This window comes from Marmota monax, unplaced genomic scaffold, assembly GCF_021218885.2.
Source record: "Marmota monax isolate L192 unplaced genomic scaffold, Marmota_monax_Labrador192_F-V1.1 WCK01_AAM20220418_F8-fsc00041, whole genome shotgun sequence".
NCBI classification, from domain to species: domain Eukaryota; kingdom Metazoa; phylum Chordata; class Mammalia; order Rodentia; family Sciuridae; genus Marmota; species Marmota monax.
Window position 1 is genome coordinate 37,951 of NW_026695238.1, and position 26,164 is coordinate 64,114.

Consider the following 26,164-nt stretch of genomic DNA (forward strand, 5'->3'; position numbering starts at 1 on the left):
AGGGCAGGTAAAAAATATAACTTACTACTAGATTTGTTGCTTTAAGTCAGTTATCTAATTCCTTTGAGCCCATTTTCCCCATCTAGGGGAAATACATGCTTGACAATGTTAATTTGAAGTCCAAATGATTTTATATATATAAAGATTTGAGAAAAAGTGAAATGATGTACTTTATTATATACATGTTAGATATTAAGTCTAATTAAGTCCATCAGTGGCTGATAAATATGAACAGAGGAGACCTTTATAACAATAGTGAAAGTGTGGATGAAAGTCAACCAAAGAAACTTTCACCACTTCTATTTAACACAGTATTGGAAGTTCTAGCCACAGCAATCAGGCAAGAAAAATAAATAAAAGTGATGAAAATTAGAAATGAAGTAAAATGATTTCTTCTTAAAGACGATATACAGAGAACTCTAAAACTTCTACAAAATTAAAAATACTCTACTAGACTGATGTGATTCTGCAATCTGTATATGGGGTAAAAATGGGAGTTCATAACGCACTTGAATCAAAATGTGAAATATGATATATCAAGAACTATGTAATGTTTTGAACAACCAACAATAAAAATTTAAAAAAAAGATAAAATAAAAAAATACTCTACTAGAACTAATAAATGAATTTAGTAGAGTAGCTGGACATAGAGTCAACATGCAAAAATTAGTTGCATTTCTTTACATTATACAATGAATAATCTGAAAAGGAAGTTAAGAAAAAAATTATTATAGCATCTGCTATGGTCTGAATGTTTGTATGTCCTCAAAATTCTCATGTTGAAACTGAATCCCCATTGTGATGTAGAGAGGTGGGCATCTGGGAGGTGATTAAGTCATAAGAACAAAGCCCTCACAAAGGGAGGAGTACACTTGTCAAAGAGGACAAGGAAACTTTTATTTCTCTCCACAGGTCTTCTTGTTCATTTCAAAAATACATACTAGAGATAACTGCAGAAGTCAAGGGAGCAGTAATCAGGGTGAAAAGGGTTAGAGGTTTTCTCTCCAAGTGAACACAGACAAAAATACAACTTACCACTAAGTTGTTAGTGCATTTTGTGTATCTATATTAACATATTCAAATGTTTTTGTGTGTGGTCTACATCAGGATATGGTGTGTTGAGTCAAATTTATGTTTTGGCTAAATGATTTTAGGCAAGATAATTACATTTTCTTAAACATCAGTGTTCTAATCAATTAAAGGGTCTATATGAGTTGGAAATTGGTTGTAGAATTAAAAAAGAATAAAATAAGTGTGGTGTATTTACCCCAATGTCTCACAATGATGTAACACCAGTAAATGATAGCTGCTGTTTTTTTAACTGTAACGATGTCTTACTTTGCTTTTTCTTCTTGTATAACAGGAGTGATTAAGCATAGCTCTATTTTGATGAAAGTATTTGATTTAAATACCATCTCTAGTTTCAATATCCTTGGGTAAACACAATCATAGGCAATACTATTAATAAAATGATAGTATGTCCAATGCTTGGCATTTTTAATGGATGCACATTTTAATTTAAAATGTCAGTTATCTGCACATTTCCCCCAGCAATTAGCTTTAAAGTTTAATAGTCTCTAAAACTAAAGCAAACATGACTGTGAAAAAAAAGTTAAGGAAAAAAATTATAAAAATATTTCTAAATTGAAATAGACCTGTTTCTTCCTTTAAAGATTTACTGAGCAACAAGAATGTATTGATATTGTACTGGATATTTGAGATACAATGATGAGAAAATTCTGAGTCACTACCCTTATGGAACTTAGAGTATAATGGGAAAAGAGAGACATGTACAACAATTTATGGAGATGATTCTGTAGAGGTATACACAAAAATGCAGAAAATAGAATGGTTCATTTCGCATGAGGCTCTCTGGGAAATTTTCCTTAAAGAAATGACATATCAGAAAGGTGGCGAAGAGAAGATTCTAAATATAAGCTGAGAGCAGAGGGAGAAGAAGTCTTCCAGGAGGAAAGTAGTTTGAGAAAAGTCACATGGAACTTGGAAAGGATCTGATGTAAATAGTAATAGGAAATTCATGTGGTCAGAGCAGAGACTACATAGGAAAGAGATGGAAGAGTTGAGAACAGATTATGAAATACTCTGAGGGTCAGTTAAGGAGTCTGCATTTCATTTTTCAGATTATGGAAAACCAGTCTGGATTTATAAGTAAGGAAAGATAGGATTATTCTTGTAATAAATGATGCCAAATGAAATATTCTTTTATGCCACTGCCTTGGGTTGAGAAGCTTTGGTTAATGAAGCAAGCTGACTACTGGGGTAAGGTGGGAAAAGAGACTGCGAGCCCACTCCCTCTCCACCATCTTCACACAGGTTAGCATTTGCCATTTGTCCATTTGAGTGGATCAGCCAGGCAGAAAGCATATTTGGAGAAGGTAGTTTGTGTATCATTTTCCCATTCTTCTGATTTTATATACAATATTTTAACATTATGAAAATTGGGTTTTATAGATGAAGTGAAAATTGCCACATTCCTCAGAGGTAATTCAAATAATGCACATAAAAAAAGGAGATTCTGTATGTGTTATCTAGAGTGGAGGCAATCCTCTGAGAACTGGGAAGTCTCAAAACACTTTCTCTATTACAGAGAAGCCCAAAGGGATGTGAGCTCAAAGATAGTTTTTCATGTGTGTTCCTTACTTTCATGTAAAAAGGGCCCAAGAAACTCACATATAGTACATCCTAACAGAAAACAAGACGGAGTAGAAATAAATGTGCAGAAATATACAAAAGCAAAGCATTAGAATTCTAATTCCAAAAAGGAAATCAAAATCCTCCCATCCCAGTGGATTCACCATAATATCTGTAACATGGAATCAACCATCATGTTTCCTTTTTCTTTTCTCTGAATAAGATACCTCATGGGAAAATGCATTGCATTTCAGACATTTAAACAAAATAAGGATGCTTGGTTACCGGTTACCATATCAACTATGCCAGCTTCTCTTTTGTTTCTCATTCATTTATTTATTCATTTGACCAACAAGTATTCATTGAGTGCCACAACTACTTATTGTGTGTGCAGATATTGCTGGGAGGGTCAGGAAGATCAAAATAGATCTCAGTCTTGACAAATTCCAAATCTAACGAGGGAAAGAAATACTACCCATTCAAATAAATGTGCAGTTAGAGTAGTCCAGAGCCAATGTGGCTCTCCTGCCCACAGAGAGGTAGATAAGATTATCTGGAATCTTCCATCTATGTCCTGGGGATGGCTAGAAGCCCTTCTCAGCATGTCCCAGGGCATCCCTTCCCATGGTCCCCTCTGCCTTTAGGCTTCTCATTCTGAGATTGAAGCAGTACTGTTCTGCCCTTCAAAGGAAGAAGATGTGAGCTGATGTCTTCCTGTTTCCACAGGACACTCACTCATGTGAAGTCTTTGCAAATGTGATTAATGAAGATTTGATGGTAATAAGGCCTGCCCACAGTAAGGACGCAGAGTGAATAAATGTGAAAAAAGTACTTGGATATTCGTAGTTTCAAAAGTCCATTCAACCACTTCCCTCTCTTGCCAGATTTTCCTCTCTCTTCAGTATTCAAATGTCCATTATCTCACTGATTCCTCTTTCTTCAGTGTGTTTTCTGTACTTTTCCTTCCTGCCATTGCTCGGAAGGAGTCAAGCAACCAATCAACCAGAACAAAGACAAATTCCAGGAAGCAGATTCCTTTTCTTTTTTGATGAAGCCTGGCCATCTTTTTTTGTCTCTTTGGTCCCTGAGGACATCCACATTATTAAAGCTACTCTTTTACTCCAAAAGGTTTATCTATACATTATACTCACTCAATGCATTTTGGTATCCCAAGATACATCATGTTGCCATCTGTTATGTATTCTTAAATCTGCATAGATGACAAATTACTATGCATGATTTGACAGAAAAGTAGGAGGCACAAACAAATATGGTAGTAGAAGATCGGGGAGTCAGATTTCAACAGAGAAAGCAGGGCAGTAAAGCTTCTCTGAGAAAGTGTAACATTTCTGAAGACTGTTGGTTGGGCACAAAAGGTGAGGGAAGAGCATCTCCCACAAAGGAACAGCATGTGTGAAGGTCTGGAGATGCAAAGGAGCTTGAAGCATTAGAAAACCTGAAGGAGTCCAGCATGACTAGATCCTAAAGAGCCAGAGGAGGTGGTTGGAGTTGAGGACGGAGAGGAAAGCGGGGACAGAACACATGGGACTTGTGGGCCACATGACCTATATTTTTAGTTTCTTGGCTCTTCTCAAAGAAATGAAATGACAACACGAATGTTTTTTTTTTCCTAAACTTGGAGTTTATTGGTTTTTGAAACAAACAATTGTGCCCAAAATGGCAAACGTGTGCATATACACACACAAGCACGCACACACATACACACACAGTACATACAGCACCTTCCTTGAGGATTACGTAACTCAGCATTGTTATGAAGTCTATCCAAAGCCATTCACACAATTCTGGGTCAGCAGGGCAATCAGCTGAAAATTATGTTCATATTCATTTTCCCTCCACAGAAACATTTCCCGAGGAGAAACGTGGAATATGAGGGTTTCTGTAAGAGTTTAAAAAATGTCGCCTGCCAGCAGCACATGAACTCTTAATCAGTTTTCAGGGTTTGTATCTGCCCATCTGAACAATTTGTTTCTGTTTCCACCTGAGCCTTATGATTGGCAAGGCAGGCCAGGAAGGAACTCAAGTTCTGCTTACCACCAGGGTAAACTGTCCCTCTATGGCATCTTGTAGAAAGGCATTTCTTTGGGTTCAGTATGTTCCCAATTGTATTCACATGGTACTAACCATGACACACACACACCCACACACACACCCTGTAGACATTGTGCTCTCAGTTTACTGCCAATGTTAATCTTAGCACTTTACATATCACAGTGCACTTGTATTCATCATGATGTGCATCCTGTTATTTTTTAGAAATAAATTATTTTGTTTGTTCACCAACCTTACCTACCCCAATCCACCTTACTTTTCTTCTTCACTCTACTTTCCACCTACTAATATACATGCCTTTTAGGCTATCTTTTTATTGAAAGTAATAAATTAAGACAACAGGTGGTCTCACCTTTGCGTAAGAACACATATGTTATGCTCACAGTGTTGAATATACAGAATTCCATTCCAGTAACAACAACATTCATTGACCTCAGGAAAATAAACTTTTCATTTATAACTTTTAAGTCTTACACAATGGCAACTTGCTGGATAGTATAACACTTCAAAAATGAAGAGATTTTGAGGAAGTGATGTCTTCTTCAAAACGCATCCATTAGCCATTTGCTGAAATTGAATGAGTTGCAGATGCTAAGACTCTATCTGGTCATCCTGTGAATCTAAACTTATGGTGGAACCTTGGCTACTGGTATCAGCATTTTCATAGGACTTTTGGTCTTTGGCAAAGTTGATGAAAACCTGTTATTTTTTTTAAAAGGAAAATAAGGCCATTAGTGCTGATAAACCAAAGGAGACAATAAGGCTAATTTCTCTCTCTCTCTCTCTCTCTCTCTCTCTCTCTCTCTCTCTCTCTCACACACACACACACACACACACACAATGGAAAAGCAAATCAGAAAGCCAGATTTTGTAGGCGCATGCCCATAGGTATATACATATCCTCACTTGGAGTCCTTTTATGCAGTCAATTCTACCTGGAGTTTGAAAATAACACATCTGTGACTGTATTTATGACTGAGATTACATCTATAATCATATCTGAATCTAAAGCTATAGCTGAATATCTATAGTTACATATCTGAATCCATATGATTTACATCAATATCTCTATCAAGTATAAACAAGGAGTCCAGTTCAAAACTCCTAGCAAATGTTTATACAGAAATGTTGAGAGAAATGTCACTATTTTCAAGGGATAATGCACCAACATAGGATTTGTATAGAAAGCCCACATTCTGTTTAGTTAGCCAATTATTTAACAGGAAGTCCTTAAGTCTATTAGACATCGATTCATCCAAAAACTATTTATCAAGTGTCTAGTTTTTGCCAGGCATGATGCTGGTAGTTGGTCACAAATCAAAGACTAAATCTTTGTGTTAGCAAAGCCATAATTATCTTAAGTCCCTATTAAGATGCCTAAAGCCCCATTAAAAAAGTTATTCATAAAATGCAGCATGATACATTGACACAGAGGCCTGTCAGGACTTATTTTCAGACCCTTTTCAATGACAGACACAATCAAACATTCTACATGTCATGGCTGGGCTGAACTTAGTTAAGACAGTGCAGAGGTGATGATGAATGACCTACTCAGCCTCTAGCTGTTGAATATAAATGTAATTAAGACAGATGTAAGTAGAAGAACAGGATTCTGCAGTGGCTGCTTTAATTGTGTGAATTTAGTCAACATGAAGTTCTGCAAATTCTCTCTCCGTCTTCTCCCATTCCACCTAATCCAGGAAGCCAATGAAATGTCCTTATAAAATCTATCAGGAGAGAGTAAGGACAGCATTGACAGCTATTTTTTTTTTTTTGGTAGGTCAAAAAGTACGTTTTGTTGCTTCCCATATACATGTAAGCTTATGGACAAAGAATAGAAAAATCTTCATTTCTCCTTAAAAAAATAGTTAATGCCTTTCACATCTTTTTCTTTTTTTCAATATCCCAAAATAAATGAGGCTCTTTGCTAAGTTTTTCAGGTGCAAGATTAGATGTTGCTTCAATTAAAAATAAATTGAATGTCATTAAAAAGAAATAACCAGGATGCATAATAATTAATATGTGACACTGTACACATGGATCGTAGCATACACCTTACCTCTTCTAGAGTGGTCTGACTCACTAGGAAATTTGTGATATTTAAAGCAGCCTTGTTGGTTTCCAGCAGATCAAAAATGTTTGCTACTCCTCCTGCCGTGACTGGCACATGATACTCTAGCATGCTAAGGTGCTGATCCTATGATGGGAACCAAAAGAAATAAATCATTTTGCAATGTTAGGTAATATTGACTTGATTAGATATTACTTTATTGAGAGTTAAGAAAAATATTGAAATTCATTCCACTGAATTTGATGCTACTGTGTAAATAAGGGGTGTTTTCAATCTAACAGCTTGTAGAGATGAGATGAAAAATTTTATGAACGTTAAAGAGAAAACAAATTAAAAAGTTAATAAAAATTCCAAAGCATTCTGCACTCATATTCACTTCTAAAATCATAATGTTGCCTGAAAAAAAAAATTTGCGGAATGGTACCTCACACATCAGCTTATGCTCCGTTCACATAATCTTTCTCTGAGATCAATTTTAGAAATTGAATTTTTATGTTACAATTGTTCTAAAAGGCTGGAAATGAGCTGCTCAATTTCTATTGGCTAAAGATGTTACATTTCAAAAGCACTGTAGGAGAGACTCATCCAAATGACGTCATATTTGTTCTCAAGTCTCCTTAAGATTCTTTTCAGTTTTTAAAATTTTAGTCAATGGTATCACTAGTACTCTATTCTTACTGCCCTGGAGTATCAATAACACCACTTTTCTGAATATTGAATAGGTTACTATGTCTTTCATTTTCCTCTAAGATGTCTTTCAAATTGAACCTTTCCTCTCTATTTGCATCATTGACATTATTAACTTGATACTTATCACTCCACATCCAAGTTGCTGCAATAGTCTCCTCAGAACCCTAGAAATGGACACTGATTTATTCTAGCATGGAGCAGCTACAGCAATCTTTCTAAACACCACGATTGGGATGATTTCTTATTTCAGAATCTACCCCTGTGGTTTCTATGGATCAGGTCGGGATGGCGTGTTTCAGGGCCTATTCCTCAAGATCTCTTTTTCTTCACCCCTCTGCTCAGTGCCTGACCTCCCTGATGGACTCTTTTTTGCATTATGCCTATCACGGTTATCCGACCACTTTCCTTATTTCTACCTTTGATTGTTGCTCTGGCTGTTTCCTTTCTAGAGATGTAGAAACCACTGCAGACTTGTAAAGCATGGTCTGCTCAGGGAAAAATCAAACTTTTATCATCACTTCATTTGCCTTGTATGGCACTGGTCTCCAGAGGAACAGACCAGGGAAAATGTAATTTCATCACTCAGTAAATAAAGATTTCAGCTCAGAAATTTACCCAAAGGAAAAGTGTATGACCGACAAAATTTGTGCATAAAGGTATCCTTTAACTTTAAAATTTGATTTAAATTTAAATGATAGAAATGGGTCTTGATAACAATCATGAAAGCTATTATTTCCTACAGAAGTTAGCCAAAGCCTGTGGAGGCTGAGGCAAAAGTAATTTGTAAAGATACAAGAATTAATTTAAAGATGCATTGTTTTGTTCTTAAAAATCGGTTCACATTAATATTGTGCTTTATAGAGTATGAAGTATCCTTATGGACACACAGATACTCTGAAGCACACTTAATATGAACAAAGAATTTCAAATGATTTATTTTTATACCTATTTAAAGTTAACATCAATGTTGTGAAGTAGATGTTGATTTTTGTTTACATATGAGAAAAACAAAGATCAGAGACTCTGTGTCTTGATGGGTATCACCCAGCACATCTGGGCTCAGCCCATGGCTCTGCGGCTTCTTTTCATTAATCCAGGTCTGATTTTTTTTTAAATGACTATTTTCCATTTCATCATCTTCTATAAATTGCTCTCCCAGAAGGAAGTACATTAATTTTAAGAACACGCTGCATATAATCTTGTGTGTCCATCCTGTGGCTACACAATGCACATGTCAGTTAAAAATCAAAGCTATACTTCAACTACTGTGGGGCTTGAGGATTATACAAATCTTTGTGGGTTTATTTTTCAAGTGAGGGGAACAAAGGAGTTAACCTCCTCCAGCTATAACATTCTGGAACTCACTAACATTTTTTTCCCTAAGAAGTGCCCTTGGTCATGTAATACCTGTCATCCCTCCGTTCCCAAACATATGTAACTAGTAAAATGGCACTGTATAAAACTTGAAAACAAATATTGTATGGTCATGAAACTTTTGTATGAGAGAGAAATAAATGCCTGTGTATATGAAAGGACTATGTTAACTTTAAATAGGTATAAAAATAAATCATTTGAAATTCTTTGTTCATATCAAGTGTGCTTCAGAGTATCTTATGCAACTTGAAACTAACATGGTGGACATTCCTTGTGATGTCAGATATTCTGAGTGTCAAAGCTGGCCAAGCGCCACAGGCAGGTTAGTTACACTTACTTTTAAGTACGTTTTTGGAAAGTGGAGCTGCATGAACCTCGTGAGGGTCTCCATGCTCACTTTGTTATTCTTCAAGTGAACCTTGACAGTAAATCCACGTCCAAACCTAGAAAGAAAAAGTGCAAAATACAGTATGAGTTACATTTTGCCAAAATAGCTCCCCTGAAATTCTAGATAATGAAATAGGACCGGAGCCAACCATTACGACCCCATTTCTTATATAAAGACTATCATTTTGCCATAAAAGTTCAGGGCATGTTGCAAACTTGAAATAAGTTCACTGCCTTGGTTTCTTATTTATTTCTACCTCTATACTAAGTCAGATTCTTTGGGCAAAAGCAACATTGGAAAGGAAAACATAAAATCTTGACTTTCTTTGACATCAATAAATTGGCAATTTCTGGGGTTAAATAGTTTCTAATTTAAAGTAAGAAAAGCTTTGAGAAGTGGGGCATTGGAGATTCAGTAATAACAGTGAAGATAAAAATTACTGGGGGTTTAAAAATAAATACTAAATAAATATACTGGAATTAACTATACCAAGAGTAGCGTTTTTAAACAAGTTAAAACAAACTCCCTAAGAGCAACAAAAGGCCTCATTTATCTTTTTTTCCTTATCTTGGTTAATGCTATTTTATAAGAAAGTCAGGTTGTTCTGCAGGAAGGTATAAAGTATCATCCTGAAGTTTGGAGATTAACATGGATATGTATAAATGCATATACACCCTGCTGAATAGAAACTATTAATTTAATTTGAATTTGATGATAATATAATATTTATGCACATTTCTCCATGTATTTCTGATTAAAAGATTTTCAACGTGCTAAAAGAGTCACATAGCTTAGTGAAAACCTGGGCAAATGGCAAATGAACATGCTAGATAAAAATCTATGCCTTCATATACTTGTCAAGGTCTAATTTATTATTCAGTAAACTCTTAAAATTAGTTCCTCAGAGTATTTCATTTGTACATTATTTGTTTTATATTATTATTATTATTATTATTATTATTATTATTATTATCTTTAGGCCTTCAAAGATTGGAGTTATTAATAAAAAAGTATAATAAACCCTTAATAAAATAATGTAAATTTAAGGTGAGTCAATGATTACTTACAATGATTAGCTTTTCCATACTTGTTTTACTACATGCAAAACAGGTTGCTGAGATAATCTTTGAAACTAACTGAGGCACCATTAGATTGACAGTCTTACACAATGTGTTAAACAACATATTCGTTCTTTACCTGCTTTTTATATGCTGCAAAGATCCTATGCATTGGAACCTCCCATTCACCATAATGGCCAGCCTGGTACAGAGGGCTTCACATTCTTCCATGCTGAAAGACAGAGCAGAATCACATCAACATTCAGAGCATAGAAAACTGGGTTGAAGTTCATAAGCACAAGTTTAATCATTTCATTATAGCACCTTAGAAATCTCTCCTGGAGGAGAATAAAAAAATAGAATCTCTTAAAATATAAATGGGATGTCTTCAGGTTGGGTTTATTAGTGTTTCCTCTAAAACTCAAGGCCATCTCTTTCACCTAGAATGCCCCCTCTATCAAAAACAATATTTCTTTCAAAATCTTTTAGGCTCTGATTCAGGATGTACATTTCCTAAGAACGGTTTCTAAAACAACCCCAAGCTTTTTCATTATGCCTCATACTCTGGTTGGCTTTTATGTTTTGGATTTATAACTAGTTAACCTGTACTCAATTACATGCTCTCTCATTTCATGGACAATGAGAACTGGAGGCAATCTTACGCATCACCCTGTCTACTTCATGCAAATGTTCATAGAAATGAAATGATCTGCTCCGGTGTGCTGAGGACAAAGTTAAGATATAAATAAGTCTCTTGGTAATAAACATATCCAATACTTTTTTCCACTATAGGATCATTATAATGCAAGGTGAACTTAATCCAAATTACAGCACAAGGCCAACCTCATAAGAAAGCCACAGATAAAATGCTTTAGTACCTCTTATATTTAGCTGATTCAGGGGGACTACTTCATGGGAGGAAAAGCCAGTGAAATGGTACTGGAAAAACTGGTAAGATTAGAACCCCAGAGATAGTTGGTAAAGAGACTATTTCAAGTAGAAAGCACAGCTGAAGAAAGGAGATAGGAAGAGGTAGTGCGAGCATGCAGAACCATGAGCTGTTCATGACAACTGATAGCAGAAATGTCGCAGGAAAAAGAGGCTGGAGATTAGATGAGGCCAGGAGGCCTTGCACACTAAGCCTAAGGATCCTGAACTTTATTTGATAGGGAATAGGGAGCCATCGTTGAGTTAAGAGGGCTATAGGTCCATGAAAAATTGTTTTCAAAAACACTGCTTAGATCTTACACTCTGCCTCATCCCAGTATTCTCACCATGAAACCTGCTTGACTTGCCCGTAGTCTACAAACATGAAACCCTTCCATACAATTGTGGTGTTGATCATCTAAATAGATAACATGGAACTGCTTTTTTCAGCTATCATTCTAAAATGGTGCCGTTTGACTTTAAAGGTCCTGCCCTCGATTTACCTGTGAGACGTGAGGATGACAGAACATTTGTTCTGTACCTCTTCTGAAATGATCTTCCAGAGGTGCCGTTTCGACTTAGGATCCATCCCAGAGCTCGGCTCATCCTTAATAGGGAGTTACAAGAAAAATTTATCAAATTAATTAAGTTTTGATGAGGTTCTTTACATGAATCACTGCATCTCAATTCCCTAGAACAGAAATCTGTTTTCGAAGTCCTGTGACTAAACTTGTTTTATACTTAATAGGACTCTTTCTGCTGCCATCAAAAAGCTCAAAATTAACTACATAAAATTGTCAATCTGTTTTTTAAAAAAAAGTCTCAGTAAAGTTGACACCCTGTGGCTTTACATCCATCTCTTAGGTTTCTTTGGAAAAAAATTCTGCTTCAGTTACTGACAAGGCAGGAGTTTTACATTTAATTCTACATTGTCACATATATATAGGGAGCTACATCAACAAGATTGCTATCTTGCTCATGAAAGCAGAATTGTGACGGCGAGTGATAACGTGTTATGTGAAGCAGAAAAGAACACAATTTGACATTTCAGTTAATATGTTGGAGGCATATTTTTAGTTTTATGTTATTAATTGAAATTTAACACTCTTGGAAAACAAGAATAAGATTTGCAGAAGTTACCAAGTAGAAATAGACATTATTTTTCAAAGTAAATGATGTTTTCAAACGTGTTCAGACGCCAAATTCAAAATGCAACAGCAGATAATCTAAATAAGCAATAATAGATCCTGACAGATGATTAAAGAAACAAAATATAGGTCAAGAGTAGGTAAAAATTTAAAAATGTATCTGAAGTGGAAAATACATACATGGGATAATCAGTGGCTTATTTTTATAGTAGTATGTTAAATTAAAAAAATTGCAGTTGTAGATGGACAGAATGTCTTTATTTCATTTGTTTATTTTTAAGAGGATCAAACCCAGTGCCTCACACATGCTGGGCAATCACTCTGCCACTGAGCTATAGCCCCAGCCCCTAACATGTTAAATTTAAAGAAAGGAGTGAGTGTTAATTTGGGGAAACAGTAAAAGATAGACTGTCATTGTTCCTATTTTTGAAGGAAATAGCTTACATAGTAAACAAATGTAGAAGGAGAAAACAGGGTCTTCCTCTCAGAACTTGAATTTCTTTGGGCTCATTACTATACAGCATTTAAGTAGTGCTTTTAATATTTTTAAATGTTTTACATGTATTATCTCACAAGGGTGCCTAAGGATTGTTGTGTTCAATTTAAGGGACACTTACACAATAGAATTCTATTATAAGCATCGATTGGCAGGGATGCGACGCATTAGAAGCTGCCGGTATTACAGAAAGCTAGGCTGTGCATCATTCTATCTGGGCAATTTCAATGATTTGATCCACTGTATGACTTAACTCTGGAATAATGTGGTGATTTATAACTGGATTTTTATTGCATAAGTTAATTCTTTTTCAGAGTTTGGAGGTCACTGAATGAAGGGGATCTTCTAAAATAAGGGCAAGTTTGTTTCCCTGAAATAAATCCTTCTTCAATATTGGGCCTGGAGGACAGAATACTATATCTTCCTAGGTGCAATTTTTATTTTCAGGTGATCAATTTAATTTTCCAACTCTTAATTAAAATATGAATGTAGAATAGGTTTCTTGCTCTCCTTCTCCTAAATTCAGACAAAATAGCATGGTATATTATCCATCCCATTTCAGGTTAGGTAATTCATATTTTTAAGCTTCAAAGAAATAAAATCATAGCACAACACATTGTTCTAAAATATGCCTGTCCTTCTAAAAAATGGAAAATCCCAGTTTATCCCATCGGTTCCCAACAGATAATGATTTTGTCAATATATGGGAATTAAATTTTTGCCACATTCCATAACTTCACTTAGTGATTTGAATACCCTGAATTTGTCTCAGTTAATTCCCATTCCCATGCTAATCATTTTCACTGAAACCCACATTGCTTCAGGAGACAAAAAAAAAAATGTTTTCTGAGGACCTATGTGGTCATAAGTTCTGTGCTGATGTAAATTCCCTTAATTCGATGGTGCATCTTTGCACAATAGCTGGCATGTGGTAAGATGTCACTAAATATTGACTTGAATAAAGATGATGAAATTGCTAGCATGCACAAGAGGATATGGTGTTTAAACTACTTACTAGCCTTTTTCCTAATGAATCTCTTACCAGCAGTAGAATCGAAGGTTTTCCTATCAAGGCCAGCGCAGTGGATAATTTTCTTTTTGTGCCATAACTGCACATAGAGGTAGCTCTGTCCTTGTAGGGCATCAAGTGAAGTCTCCTAAGGAGTTTATGAACAGTCTGTGGATAATAAAAGAAGAATTATCTTGACCTTTCCCTGCCCAAACCCTTAAAGCATCAAATAGAAGAAAATCGGCTTGTGGAAAAAAAATTTTGTCATGGACAATATAGATCTAGAAAAAAAAGCAAACATTTAAATTCAACATAGATTTTTATTTCCATTTTCAAAGACCCATTTCAAAATTCATGGTTTATTTAAAGAAATAAAAAGCAATTCCTCAGAGACTCATTTTCAAATGGGATTCTTTTCCCCAAATGTGTGTGTGTGTGTGTGTGTGTGTGTGTGTGGGTGGGTGTGTTTACAACTGCAAATTGTATTTTATGCTGTATTACCACAGGATTCTCCTATAAAGCTTAAAAGCTTAAAAGAACTAAAAAAGAATTCAAAGGCAGGTTTCTCATTGATTGTCATCACTGCTTCATCTTTCTTCTTACTGAGAGGCGATTTGTCACAAAGGTTTTAAGTCTATTTAAAACTGACCCACTATCAAAACTTTAGTGCATTAGGAATCATGGGTTCTTGTGGTTATTTCTGTAGTTAAATAGCCCTGGCAAATAATGAAATCCTGGTTGGACTTTATACTGCAGGTCTCCAGGGTTGTGAAACAGAGGAAACTGCCCTAAGGGTTAGCCATCCCATTACAAAGGCAAATAGCTGCAGTGAGATAGACTCACAGATTAAAAGTCAAAATGGGGGACTGGGGACATAGATCAGTGGTAGGGCGTGTGCTTAGCATGTGTAAGGTCCTGGGTTCAATCCCCAACATCAAAATATAAATAAATAAAAATGGAAGCTGTTCTGTGCCACTCAGACATTTGGCAGTTAATTGTAGGTGTCAATGCTTATTTGGACACCAAAGGAAGTACAGGCATCAGCATCCAAGGCCCAACTCATAGCCTAATGCAAGCATGATCCTCTGTTTGACAGTTCTTAAAAGGGTAACTGAACAAACACGGCTGAGGAGTTTCTAAAGCTAAGTTCATAGGTGTGTATGCAGGACACACAATCAAGCTAAGTCGGGTTCATTGTCATCGCTAGGAGGAAAATGTCACCGTTTTCCAGATGTCAAGTTAGTTTCCTGGGGGGTGTAGTGGACTGAGAAACAGGAACAGCAATGGTCTTCAAAGGAACGAGTTTTTCATATGTGTACTCACCTCTTTAATATCTTTTTCTGGAATTCCATGCACCCTGGCATAGAAATACAGATGTTCTTCCACTGACATCAGGTCATCTAAGGCATCTTCCTGAGGGCAGTAGCCAACAAAGGAGTTGTGAGAGTCCACGAGGCCCAGCGATCTGAATGGAAAAGATCAAAAGCATGTGAGTTTCAAAAGACCTGTCTTCCTTGGTCCCCAAATGTTGGGAAGGTGGCTCTATTTTGGTCATGGTGGTTGGTAATTTTGATAAAAGGGGATAAAATAGTCCCACTATCAAAGTCATACTTTAAGGTGTAAAAATATCCCTTTACTTCAATAGCGTTTTTCCCTCCGCCTAAAAATTTAATAATACAACCACAAAATTACATAAAACGTTCACTGAAATTGTTTTAATTTTGGTGCTTTCAGTAAGTGAAAGCCTAAGCTTTTCATACCCAGTCTTATTTCTTATCAGAATGTTTCCGCTGGAAGGAATGATGTCCCCAGTCAGCATCTTGAATATGGTGGTCTTCCCTGCTCCATTCACCCCAAGAAGGCCAAAGCACTAGTTTGAGGGAGAAAAAGATGAAAAACTTAGATACACTGCTATTGTTGTCTCTTTCCCTCTTCCCTGGAAAAATCATTTCCAAGAAAAATAAGCCATTAGAATTATTCGTGGTGTTTGATAGTTTGGTAAAGCTTTCTCTTTTAAAAGAAATGGATATGTGGTTTTTTTTTCCTTTTGCCATGTGAACATTTATACATACAGAGGATCTGCTTTACATATTGCAATAGCACCCCTTTCTGTGACACCCATAAAATACCCCACCAGTAAGATATGCTCACCCAATGATGTAATTACATTTATAGATTTTTAAAGTATTCACACAAAAATCACAACTTTACTGAATAAGCTGATAAAGTGATATTTTTTAATGTTTTTTAATAAATTGGGTGCATGAAGTTTGCAGTTCTTCTCAGAAAACTAAAGGAAATAGCCATGTTCTTTTTCTTTTCTTTTTTTCAAGTTGCCTTCATATTGTGTCTGTGAAAATAGCAAGAATATAAATAGATGCTGTTCTAGGACCCCCTTTTTTTTTTTTCGAGAACTTCTGATTTCCTCATGGTATTTTTTGGAAAGGTCTGGAAATGAAATATTGAAGAGAATACCCTGTCTGAACAGGCTCTCTGCAGGAAAGTCCACCCCAGAGAGAAGAGGAATTTGGGTAAGGGATCGGGACTTGCTGTGGGATTGCTATTAATGAATCCCCCTGCCAAGAGGGAAGATTCACAGGGCAAGTAATATAGACATGTAAATTACACACACACACACACACACACACACATACACACACTCACATATCTCATGGAAATATTCAGAACTTAAGTTTCATATTTCAAAAAAAAATTGAAGTTAAATAACTGAAGATTTTTGTAACTTATGCCACGTAAAAGAATAGAAACATGACATAGTTCCTTACCTCTCCAGCAGGTATCCCGATGCTTATGTTGTTTACAGCAATAATCTTTTTGTGGATGAGTTGGTACGTCTTTGTGAGACGATGGAGCTGGACCAGGTCAAACTCAGCAGCACCATTCTCCACCCTCAGTCTCTCAGCCCGAACATCTTCATCTTCATCTATTGTCTCTGCCACAGGTGAGGAGCTAAATTTTCTGAAGAAGAGTCTAAGAAATGGACCCAGTGATTTTACATCAATGATTACGAAAGATCAGCACTCAGTTTTGATATGTTCTAATGTGTTTTCACTTTGCTGAAAGTATACCATCCATTATTATGCTTCTTTTAAATTTTATCATGTACTCTGTGATGCAAATAACTAAAAAACTAGTATGAACTCTCTTCACCATATTCACTGTAATATTTAGGAAGTGGTTTTGGTTTCCATGCCTTAAATGTTTACAGATCCACTGTTAAAATTCTGAACCCTAAATTCAGTAACAAGGAGATAAAAATGTGTCTTAAGTTAGTCTCCAAGAGGGGGTTCAGAATTATTAGTAAAATCAACAACTACCAGCCCAAGAACAGCCATCATGTTTTTAAAAAAATAAACTAACATAAAAACCCTCCTGTTCCTCTTCTTCACCTCTCTCTCTTTCTCTCTCTCAAAATTGTGGTAACACAAAACATGAAATCCATTTTCTTAACTAAGCTTTAAGTTAACTATATGCACAATGCTATAAGCAGATCTATTTTAAAATTATCAATAATAGGGCATCATTCTTCATTCTATATGCTTTTCACTATCAATGTCTCACTCAGGATCTAGACAATATTTTAGGGTTATCAGCTCTGCAAACTCACTAAGTTCCAAACTCACCTCAATATCTTGCCTAACAAATACCAAAACCAAACCAAACAAATAAAATGTGAAAATCCAACACATCAATCCAGGTCTTCCTCAAATGTCTCTGTTTCTTTTAATGATAGGTCCAGAGACCTATCTAATTGTGATGTTTTCTTTGAATCTTCTCTATTACAAAATCTTTCTCTAATTGTGATGTTTTCTTTGAATCTTCCCTATTACAAAATCCATTCAGAACAGTCTCTTATACTGTTCTGCCATGAATCATCTCTATTTCTATCCTCATGGAGAGCTTTTGCTCCCCATCTAGATTGCTACAGGAGCCTCAAGCTGTGCCAGTGTCTGACTGTCCCATTCTGCTCTGCACTAGCTCCACAAAATGGCACCCCCAAAGCACTATTTGATCATGGCACTCTCTGTTCAAGACATTTAATGAACTACCATTTGTTTGCTGAATAAAGTCCAGATCTCTTCCCCAAGGATTCAAGATGCATAATGTTGTATTTCTGAATATATGCCCATAATTTAACTAGTCTTTAAACAAAGGACATTCTGGTTGTTTCCATTCTTTTGCTGTTAAAGATGGTTACTGTGATGAGCAGTTTTCTTATATATAAATAATCCTGCATTTGTGCAAACATATCTGTATGAAAACTTACTATAAATAGAAATGCTGTGTCACTGTAATGTGCACTTCTTTTCATTTATGGTTCCTCACTTTATTTTGACTTGTTTTTCCCAAACTCATTGCCGACATGGCACATACTCAATCCTCTTTCTCATTTCTGTCCATGAAAGTGTTTTCTATCCTACCAAACTCAAATTTGTGTTTATGCATGTATTTTCTCTCTGCCACTGAATCTTACTCTTTAAGGATAACAGCTGTACTTATTTAATTTTTTCCTTATTCTAGAGCAAACCTTGTAGAAACATAGTAAGGTGAGATAACTACTTATTAGAATGAAACAAATGACAAATTACACTACAAAATTTTTAAAGTTTTTGACCAAAACATTTCCATACTACTAATGGAAAAATGGGCTATTGACCCCTCCCTGCATATTTGAAACTGAGCTCCATCATGGATGTCAAAAACTGTGCTTTCATTATACTTACCTGAACTTTTTTATTAGCCATTCGTTGATTAAAAGTCGCAAGAGAAAAAACATGGTGCCCTGGGAGACCAAAGCCACAAACATTGCACCAAGTTTGTCCATTTCAAAAGTTTCGCTTGGGTATTGCACTCCATATGCTTTTAAGAAGTCCAGGACTGACTGTTGTTGTGATAGTTCAATCAAACCATAGCCAAAACAGAATTGAGGAAAAATCAGGAAAATTCGCTTGAGGGTTTCAGAAATAAGCTCTAAAGTCTAAAAACGAGAAATAACAAGAAAGCTCAGTGTCAGAACTCCAACAAATGAACAAACATGTAAAGTTAGATGTAGACAAATATTGAGAATTCTGTCTGGATCAGCCATTATTTCACACGTATGCTGAATTTTCATGGACATATTTACTATAACCAAATGGTGGAGGTTTATTATTGAAATGCAAGTAAAGAGAGTGTTTTTCTTGAGGTGACCTAAGGTGTTAGGCCCATGTCTAGAGGCAAAATCACTTCTAGACCTTCCTCAGACTTTGGGAATGTAGGACTAGCCAGGGTGTCAGGGTCTGACAGGGAATATCAGTAGGTGCCCCATAAGGGAGGTCTTGGTTCAGAACCTAAGGTGATATCCATTTGGAAAGGGATTAAAAAGGCGAAATGAGATGGGAGGAGAGTCAATATCTCAAAAAAGGAGCAAATGGCTCATTTTCAACATTATTCACACTTGAGGCCAACTACTTCCACCTCGTGAATTTTCCTCCTCCTGGTGTGTGCTTGTTGGTCCCTCAGTTGACTTCATTTCCTCTCTATTCTTCTCTGTTAGTGCTTCTCACTAATCATAGCTCTCAGCTCTGAATGGAAAGTGATGCTTACAATGAAGTAGATTCCAACACGTGATTGAAAGGGAATGGATTAGGTTTTTCCCTTATGAATGTTCCCATGAATCCTAACCCAATGTCACATAACTAAGCCATTCTCCTTGACACCACCATACGATAAGGCTTTGTTAATGAGGGAAATGTCTAGCTGACCAATTGGTGGCATGATTTATGAACTACCACACAATATATCTGATTTCACCTCCATCACTCCATTCAAGATCTAGCCAATGTCAATACTTTTTGACTCTCAGGAAATACAATAACCTAGGTGGAGTTTATAGAGAAGTTTTTAAAGCTGTAGCTTTAATAGAAGCAAATAATATTTCTTTCTATTTATAGAAGACAGAATAAAGAAAAATCTTTCCACCTTGAACATGTTAAAACTTCTGATACATTCACTGAACTTGAACAGACTAAGAGGGTCCTCACCGGATCATTAGGCTTTTCCTTGGATAGGAAGTATACCACCGACAGGGAAACAATGGAATTGATGCCAAAAAACAGGTTGACACAGACGTAAGTGATGAAGGCCATTCCTGTTTCATGAAAGAGACCAGCCAGCAAGTACATCCAAGAAAACGTGGCATACCTACAGGTTCATCATACAAAGAATTAAAATTACGCCTCAATTATCCCATTTTATAAAGCAATAAACACCTAGATGTGTTTCTAAAGTAAAAGCAAACATTAGGGATGAGTTGCCAAGCCTTGTAGCTAGATCTCATTTTCATTCCTCTTTTTGACAAAAAACAAAACAAACAAACAAAAAAACTCCAAAGGATGTTTTTTAAATGATAGCAAGAAGCCTCTTTTTGAAAAGGAATCTCGAACAGTCAGTCCTATATCATTACAACTACAAATTATTCCCCCACCCCCCCCACCCCCCGTGGGGGTGGTGTAATCCTTTCCAGGCAAGACTTTTGTTGCTCAGAATTATGAGTTCAATCTGTATAAATCTTATAATTTAAAGTTGAGGGGAAATAATGGCATCATTGTAGGTCAGCTAAGCAGATAGGACCTGGTGAGAAGATGGGAAGCTTGTTTTGAGCAAACTTAAACAATACTGGAGGAAATTAAATAACACTCGACACACAAAGGTCTTATATCAGTGACAATAGCTAACCAAGGGATACTACCCACGCATTCAGGGCAGGGAGACTGCTATGCTAAGCACTGATTATGTCGCCTTGTATTAGCCTAATGTGAAAACAACAATGTTATGTGTGTCCTGTTAGGCATCTCTAAAAAGATAAAGTATATGTAAATTTATACACCTTATAAATGCTATATGTATTCATATAATTTGTCAAAAACTTTGTATATGCATTTCCCTGGTCATTCTAAAGCCTGTGTTTTTGTATAGATTAGATTATATATGTAAATTGGTAAGTATAACACTTGGCACCCAGTAAGTGCTCTTTAATGATAACAACACTAATTTTCAGAGGCAGACTTTACTTTACAGACTGTGGACTAGCAATTGTAATGTATCATTAGTCATCACTCATGTCAAATGAAACCCCAAGACAACTGCAAATTAGCTAATGAGGTTGAGGTCCTATTTGTGTCTAGGAGCATTTGATTCTGTTAGTTCTTTCATTGCTCAATCAGCAGCTTACCCAAACAGCAGAAGGAGGAGAGAAACAGCACCTAGGTTGCTTTCATTGTAGAAGGCAGGTAATTTGAAAATTGCAATGACACCAATGGAAAATGCTACAGGGACCAAGTAGAAGACCTATGGAAATATGTAAAACAATATTTAATATATGGCCAATACCTTTTTTTAAAAATCAATAAGCTATCTAGTTTAAAGCTGCAATAAGCTGACCTAGATAAATTTGAAGGAATGAATTTTTATTTATGTTCCTGTTGCTCGTAATGTTCAGCTTATTTTACATTGATTTTACTTGAGAATTTGTCTCCTCCAATATAAGGTAAAACCAGTTTCTCTCTTTGTAGATATACAAGAAGTCCCAGGTGTTCCTGCCTCCAGGCTTTAACACTTGGGATCATTCAGTGACAGAGGTTCAGTGAAAAAGATAAGACAGCCAGGTATCTTGGTATTAGAGGCAGCCCTTAAAGTATTGATTTCAGTTTGAATGCTGCAGCTCTCAGATGGTTGATTTCTAAGGCTTGGTTATCTGTGTGAGACACTCTGCAAAACAGCAGGGCAGCGGGACCCACACATTCTTGGAATCACAGGTGTATGAACAAATAACTCAGTATTCTGCTGGCAAGTAGAAATGCTAAAAGTGGAAGAGTTTGAGGCAGGGTGCAAACAGTGGTGGTGGTAATTTACTTTGGGGTGTTTTTTGGGGGTGTTGTGGGAATGGAAATCTCCTAAATTGGAATGAGCACCAGATATCAGACCACAGAATCTCAGTAGTAAGTAGACTTTCAAAGAAGGATATCCTTGAAGCTTTCTTAACATGAAAGTTTCTACTAAGTCCAGAGTAGTCATTACCATTCTCTTGGATTTGGCTTCTAAAAATGAACACATTTCAGACCTCACTGGATACATTAACAAAATGGATATGCAGTTAATTACTCTCCAACTCTTCAACCCAATGATCTTCACAACAACTCAGGCAATTTCACCATGATCACAGGCAAATGCATCCTCATCCTGGGCTTTTGGCCAACACTGGCACATTTTAAGTCAAGAATAACCATCTGAACTTTGGGAACATTCTTATGCAAATGAGACAGACATCAATAAAATACATTCCTTCTTTTCCCTGATAATCTTCTCTAATGTGTCATTCAGTAGGGACTGCTACTCTGAATTTTTCAAGATTACTTGATTAAATTTTTATAATCTTGATTACTTGGCACAATTAGATAAGGCTGTTTTACTGCTCAGCTTCTATTTCTCCACAGTAGTGGTTCTAAGACTTCAGTGTGCTTAAAGTCACCTGGGGGATTGCTTAAAATGCCTACTCTCCACACTCCACTCCCAAGATATAGATTTAATCCATTTGGACTGGGGCCCAGGAACCTACATATTGACAAGTGCTCTTAGAATCTGATATAGCCCAGAGATGAGCAAAGGCAGTTTTCTCTGTCCTCCAAACACTGGACTCAAAATTATTTTTTCCTAATTTACTGTCCTTGTGATAATAATTCCAACAACTAGAGTAAATAACTCTTGAATATTAAACTCTGCCAAATGAATCCTATCTTTCTTGCAATGACATAAGTTACTCACCATATCGTAAATGAAGTTTGTTACCCAGTAGCATGTCACACCAATGCCTGAAATGTGCTGCAACTGCTTGGCTTTGGTCTGATGTTCCCTTACGACATAGGTGACAAAGCTGGCGGTGGTGACAGAATAACCCATCAGGATGGACAGTGCCACTAAAATATCGATTAAACTGCTGATTCTATGGTGAGCAATGGGAAGAGGAAAGCACACATAAGTTTTGGAACTCTTTTCCTTTCAGGAAGATTCATGACTCAAACCATCAACAAAACAGTACAAGAGTTGGCTGTGATACAAATAAGGCTTCCTGCAAGACAGCCAGATAATATCTTTGACATGACTCCACTGTGACCCTGGAATAAATGTAGTTCCAACTCATCTGAATTGACTAAGGATATTTGATAGAAAAACCTCGGTCTCCAAGGGTTACAGCATGTATGCAAGGGATGTATGGATCTGGGGCATAGAAACGGGACTTGCCTGCTAAGCAGCGAAGGCAGAATGATGAAGCCCTTATGCACCTGACTCGGAAAAGCAGCAGACGGAGTGCATCTGCAGTCCACAAGCTCTACTTGGCAACCCACTCTGCACCCTTTCAGAAACTTCCTTTTAATCCAGTCAGTGACTTTATAAAACCAGCCCTTCTAGACTGACTTTCATTCAGATGCAACTGTGATTTCCAATTAGAGCACTTTTACAGAGTCTCAGCTATGCCAAGGAGAAAGAAGTCATAGCAGAGATATCTACTCACGTGGCCTGTTCCTGGTCTTGCACACCTGGATAAGGATGGCTATACATGATGATGCCTGAAAGAGGAGATGGTTCATCCATTAGTAGCTATTCAGTTCATCAGAAATTCCAATTTTTAGATGAATAATATATAATGCTTTTCTCCTTAGATTCTAATCTAAAGGATTTTACTTCGGGGAATTTTCTTTTAAAGGAAATTAATATCCCCCCAATCCTGTCAGTGCTACGATTGGTGACACTTTGTAAAAAGAAAAGTTTTTCACGTTGTGTCTGGAACCTTTTGGAAGGGACAACATTTACATTTCTCATAGAGTATGTCTTCTTCTACTACATTAAAAAATTGTTTTCTACTTTCTTCTCCCTGTTCATATGTATGTTTATATTTAGCAGCACTTCATAAACTGGAATACATTTAAATAAGCAAGTCAAAGGGGGACCAATTACATGAGAGTCCCCTAGAGAACAGACCCAACTCTGGAACCCTCCTTCTCACTTAACTACTTCGAAGATGCTTTGTTCTAGAGTTCTATCAGAGTAGGGATTGGGCGCTCCGGCCATGCATTTCCATTGAGACAGAGAGGCCCAGAGGGATTCAGGGATATTAGCTTTCTCCAGAAAGGCAGTCATTTAATTCACATACAGTCCCAAATTATTGGAATCTCCTAGGGTTTGTTATACTTTCTGAGTTAGAAGCAAGTCTGCCTCCAATCCCCTTTCTTACAGAACCTTGATTGGCCAGACTGAAAAATTGGACAGACATTAGTTTCCCAAAGATCACAGTAAGAAGACAATTATCTATGCTGTCTGAGCAAATATGGGAAAGAATGATAGGGAATGGAGTGTGAATTGTCTCCTAAATACGTGTTCCTATGGGTTGTAAACTGAGCAAGAACTTGCTCACTTACTGCTCATCTACAATCTGCTCATGGCATTAGGATACTCAGGGGCAGTGCCCAAATATTATAGATGATTCTAAAGACGATTCTCTTCCTCAACTAAATTTATAATTTTTATTAAAAATAATGTGACATATTTTGAATTTGAGTCCTGCAATGGGTGTATGTTAAAGAAAAAATACATACGAAGTTAAACAAAGAAACTAAAGCAAAAAACCAGTTTGACCAACAATCTTAATCACAACATGGATGTATTTTTTTTTTTTTTACCTCTTGTGTAAGTTAATGGGCCCTTTTTTTCTGAGGTTCTATTTTCATTAGGGGCTCTGCTTAAACCTTGCTAAATTATAATATAGACAAGGAAAACTTGCCTTTTATTTCTGCTTTGTAGTTCAGAATTAAGAAATATTCTACTTCAGGGCTGGGTTGTAGCTCAGTGGTAGAATGCTTACCTAGCATGGGTGAGGCACTGGGTTTGATCCTCAGCACCACATACAAATATAAATAAATAAATAAAAAGGTATTGTGTCCATCTACAACTAAAAAAAAATTTTAAAAAAGAAATACTCTACTTTATCAGAGGAATCTTTGCAAGTACATTTTCCTCTACTATATAAAATCCTATGGAACCAGTTGTTTTCATACGTATCTTTAGCAAGATCAAGTAAATGCATCAGAATTAGAATCCTATATCAAAATCGTTTCTGTAGGTCCTACACAAAGATTGGCTAATGGATGCTCACTGAATCAAATCAAATCTTAAAATTTCAATTAATACTTTCCCTACATACAATATATACTAAGAAGAAGGCATCTATAGTACTGCAATAAAAACAGACACATAGACCAATAGTACCAAATAGGAGACAAAGGAACAAACCTATACATCTACAGTCATGTGATCCTTGACAAAGGTGCCAATAACATACACTGGAAAAAAGCAAGCCTCTTTAATAAATGGTGCTGGGACAACGGTTATACATATGTAGCAGAATGAAACTAGACCCTATTTCTCATCCTTTACAAAAACCAACTCAAAATGGATCAAAGACCTAGGAATTAGGTTAGAAATTACATAACTCATAGAAGAGAATGTAGGGTCAACATTTAAGCACATAGGCACAGGCAACAACTTTCTTCTCAATGAGACCTTAAAGCTCAAGAAATAATGCCAAGAGTTAATAAATGGGACAGCATCAAATTAAAAAGCTTCTGTACAGCAAAATAAACAATTAAGAACATGAAGAGAAAATCTGCAGAATGGAAGATCTTCACTAAAGGATTAAAATCTAGAATATATAAAGAACTCAAAAAACACCAGAACCCCTCCAAATAACCCAGTTAATAAATGAGCAAACAAATACACACTTCTCAAAAGAAAAAATAAAAATGGCCAACAAATCTTTCACCTCTTTTGTTAGGTTGATTCCCAAGTATTTTATTTTTTTTGAGGATATTGTGAATGGAGAGTTTTTCCTCATTTCCGTTTCAGAAGTTTTGTCGCTGATATACAGAAATGCCTTTGATTTATGCGTGTTGATTTTATATCCTGCCACTTTGCTGAATTCATTTATTAGTTCTAGTAGTTTTTTTGTAGACCCTTTTGGGTCTTCTAGGTATAGAATCATGTCATCTGCAAATAGTGATAATTTAAGTTCTAATGAAAACTACAAAACCCTAAAAAGAGAAGCAGAAGAAGATCTTAGAAGATGGAAAAATATACCCTGTTCATGGATAGGCAGAACTAACATCATCAAAATGGCGATATTACCAAAAGTTCTCTATAGGTTTAATGCAATGCCAATCAAAATC

At 36.2% G+C, this 26,164-nt stretch overlaps 1 protein-coding gene across 2 annotated transcripts in view; it reads right to left on the reverse strand.

Moving 5' to 3' along the window:
* Positions 1–3,104: 3,104 nt before the first annotated feature.
* The window catches only part of Abca12 (ATP binding cassette subfamily A member 12), a 171,662-nt gene continuing 148,602 nt past the window's right edge, over positions 3,105–26,164 (reverse strand). The window contains exons 40-53 of one of the 2 annotated variants that reach the window (XM_058577446.1): positions 23,458–23,512; positions 22,710–22,887; positions 21,121–21,236; positions 19,931–20,090; positions 18,632–18,885; positions 16,673–16,877; positions 15,647–15,756; positions 15,210–15,351; positions 13,920–14,054; positions 11,737–11,840; positions 10,446–10,538; positions 9,198–9,303; positions 6,785–6,922; positions 3,105–5,424 (exon numbers count right to left, since the gene is read on the reverse strand). In XM_058577446.1, the coding sequence (XP_058433429.1) occupies positions 5,317–5,424; positions 6,785–6,922; positions 9,198–9,303; positions 10,446–10,538; positions 11,737–11,840; positions 13,920–14,054; positions 15,210–15,351; positions 15,647–15,756; positions 16,673–16,877; positions 18,632–18,885; positions 19,931–20,090; positions 21,121–21,236; positions 22,710–22,887; positions 23,458–23,512 (1,904 nt within the window). In that variant the 3' untranslated portion in view covers positions 3,105–5,316. The remainder of the gene's footprint in view (positions 5,425–6,784; positions 6,923–9,197; positions 9,304–10,445; positions 10,539–11,736; positions 11,841–13,919; positions 14,055–15,209; positions 15,352–15,646; positions 15,757–16,672; positions 16,878–18,631; positions 18,886–19,930; positions 20,091–21,120; positions 21,237–22,709; positions 22,888–23,457; positions 23,513–26,164) is intronic. The other variant, XM_046440002.2, reaches the window with a different exon arrangement.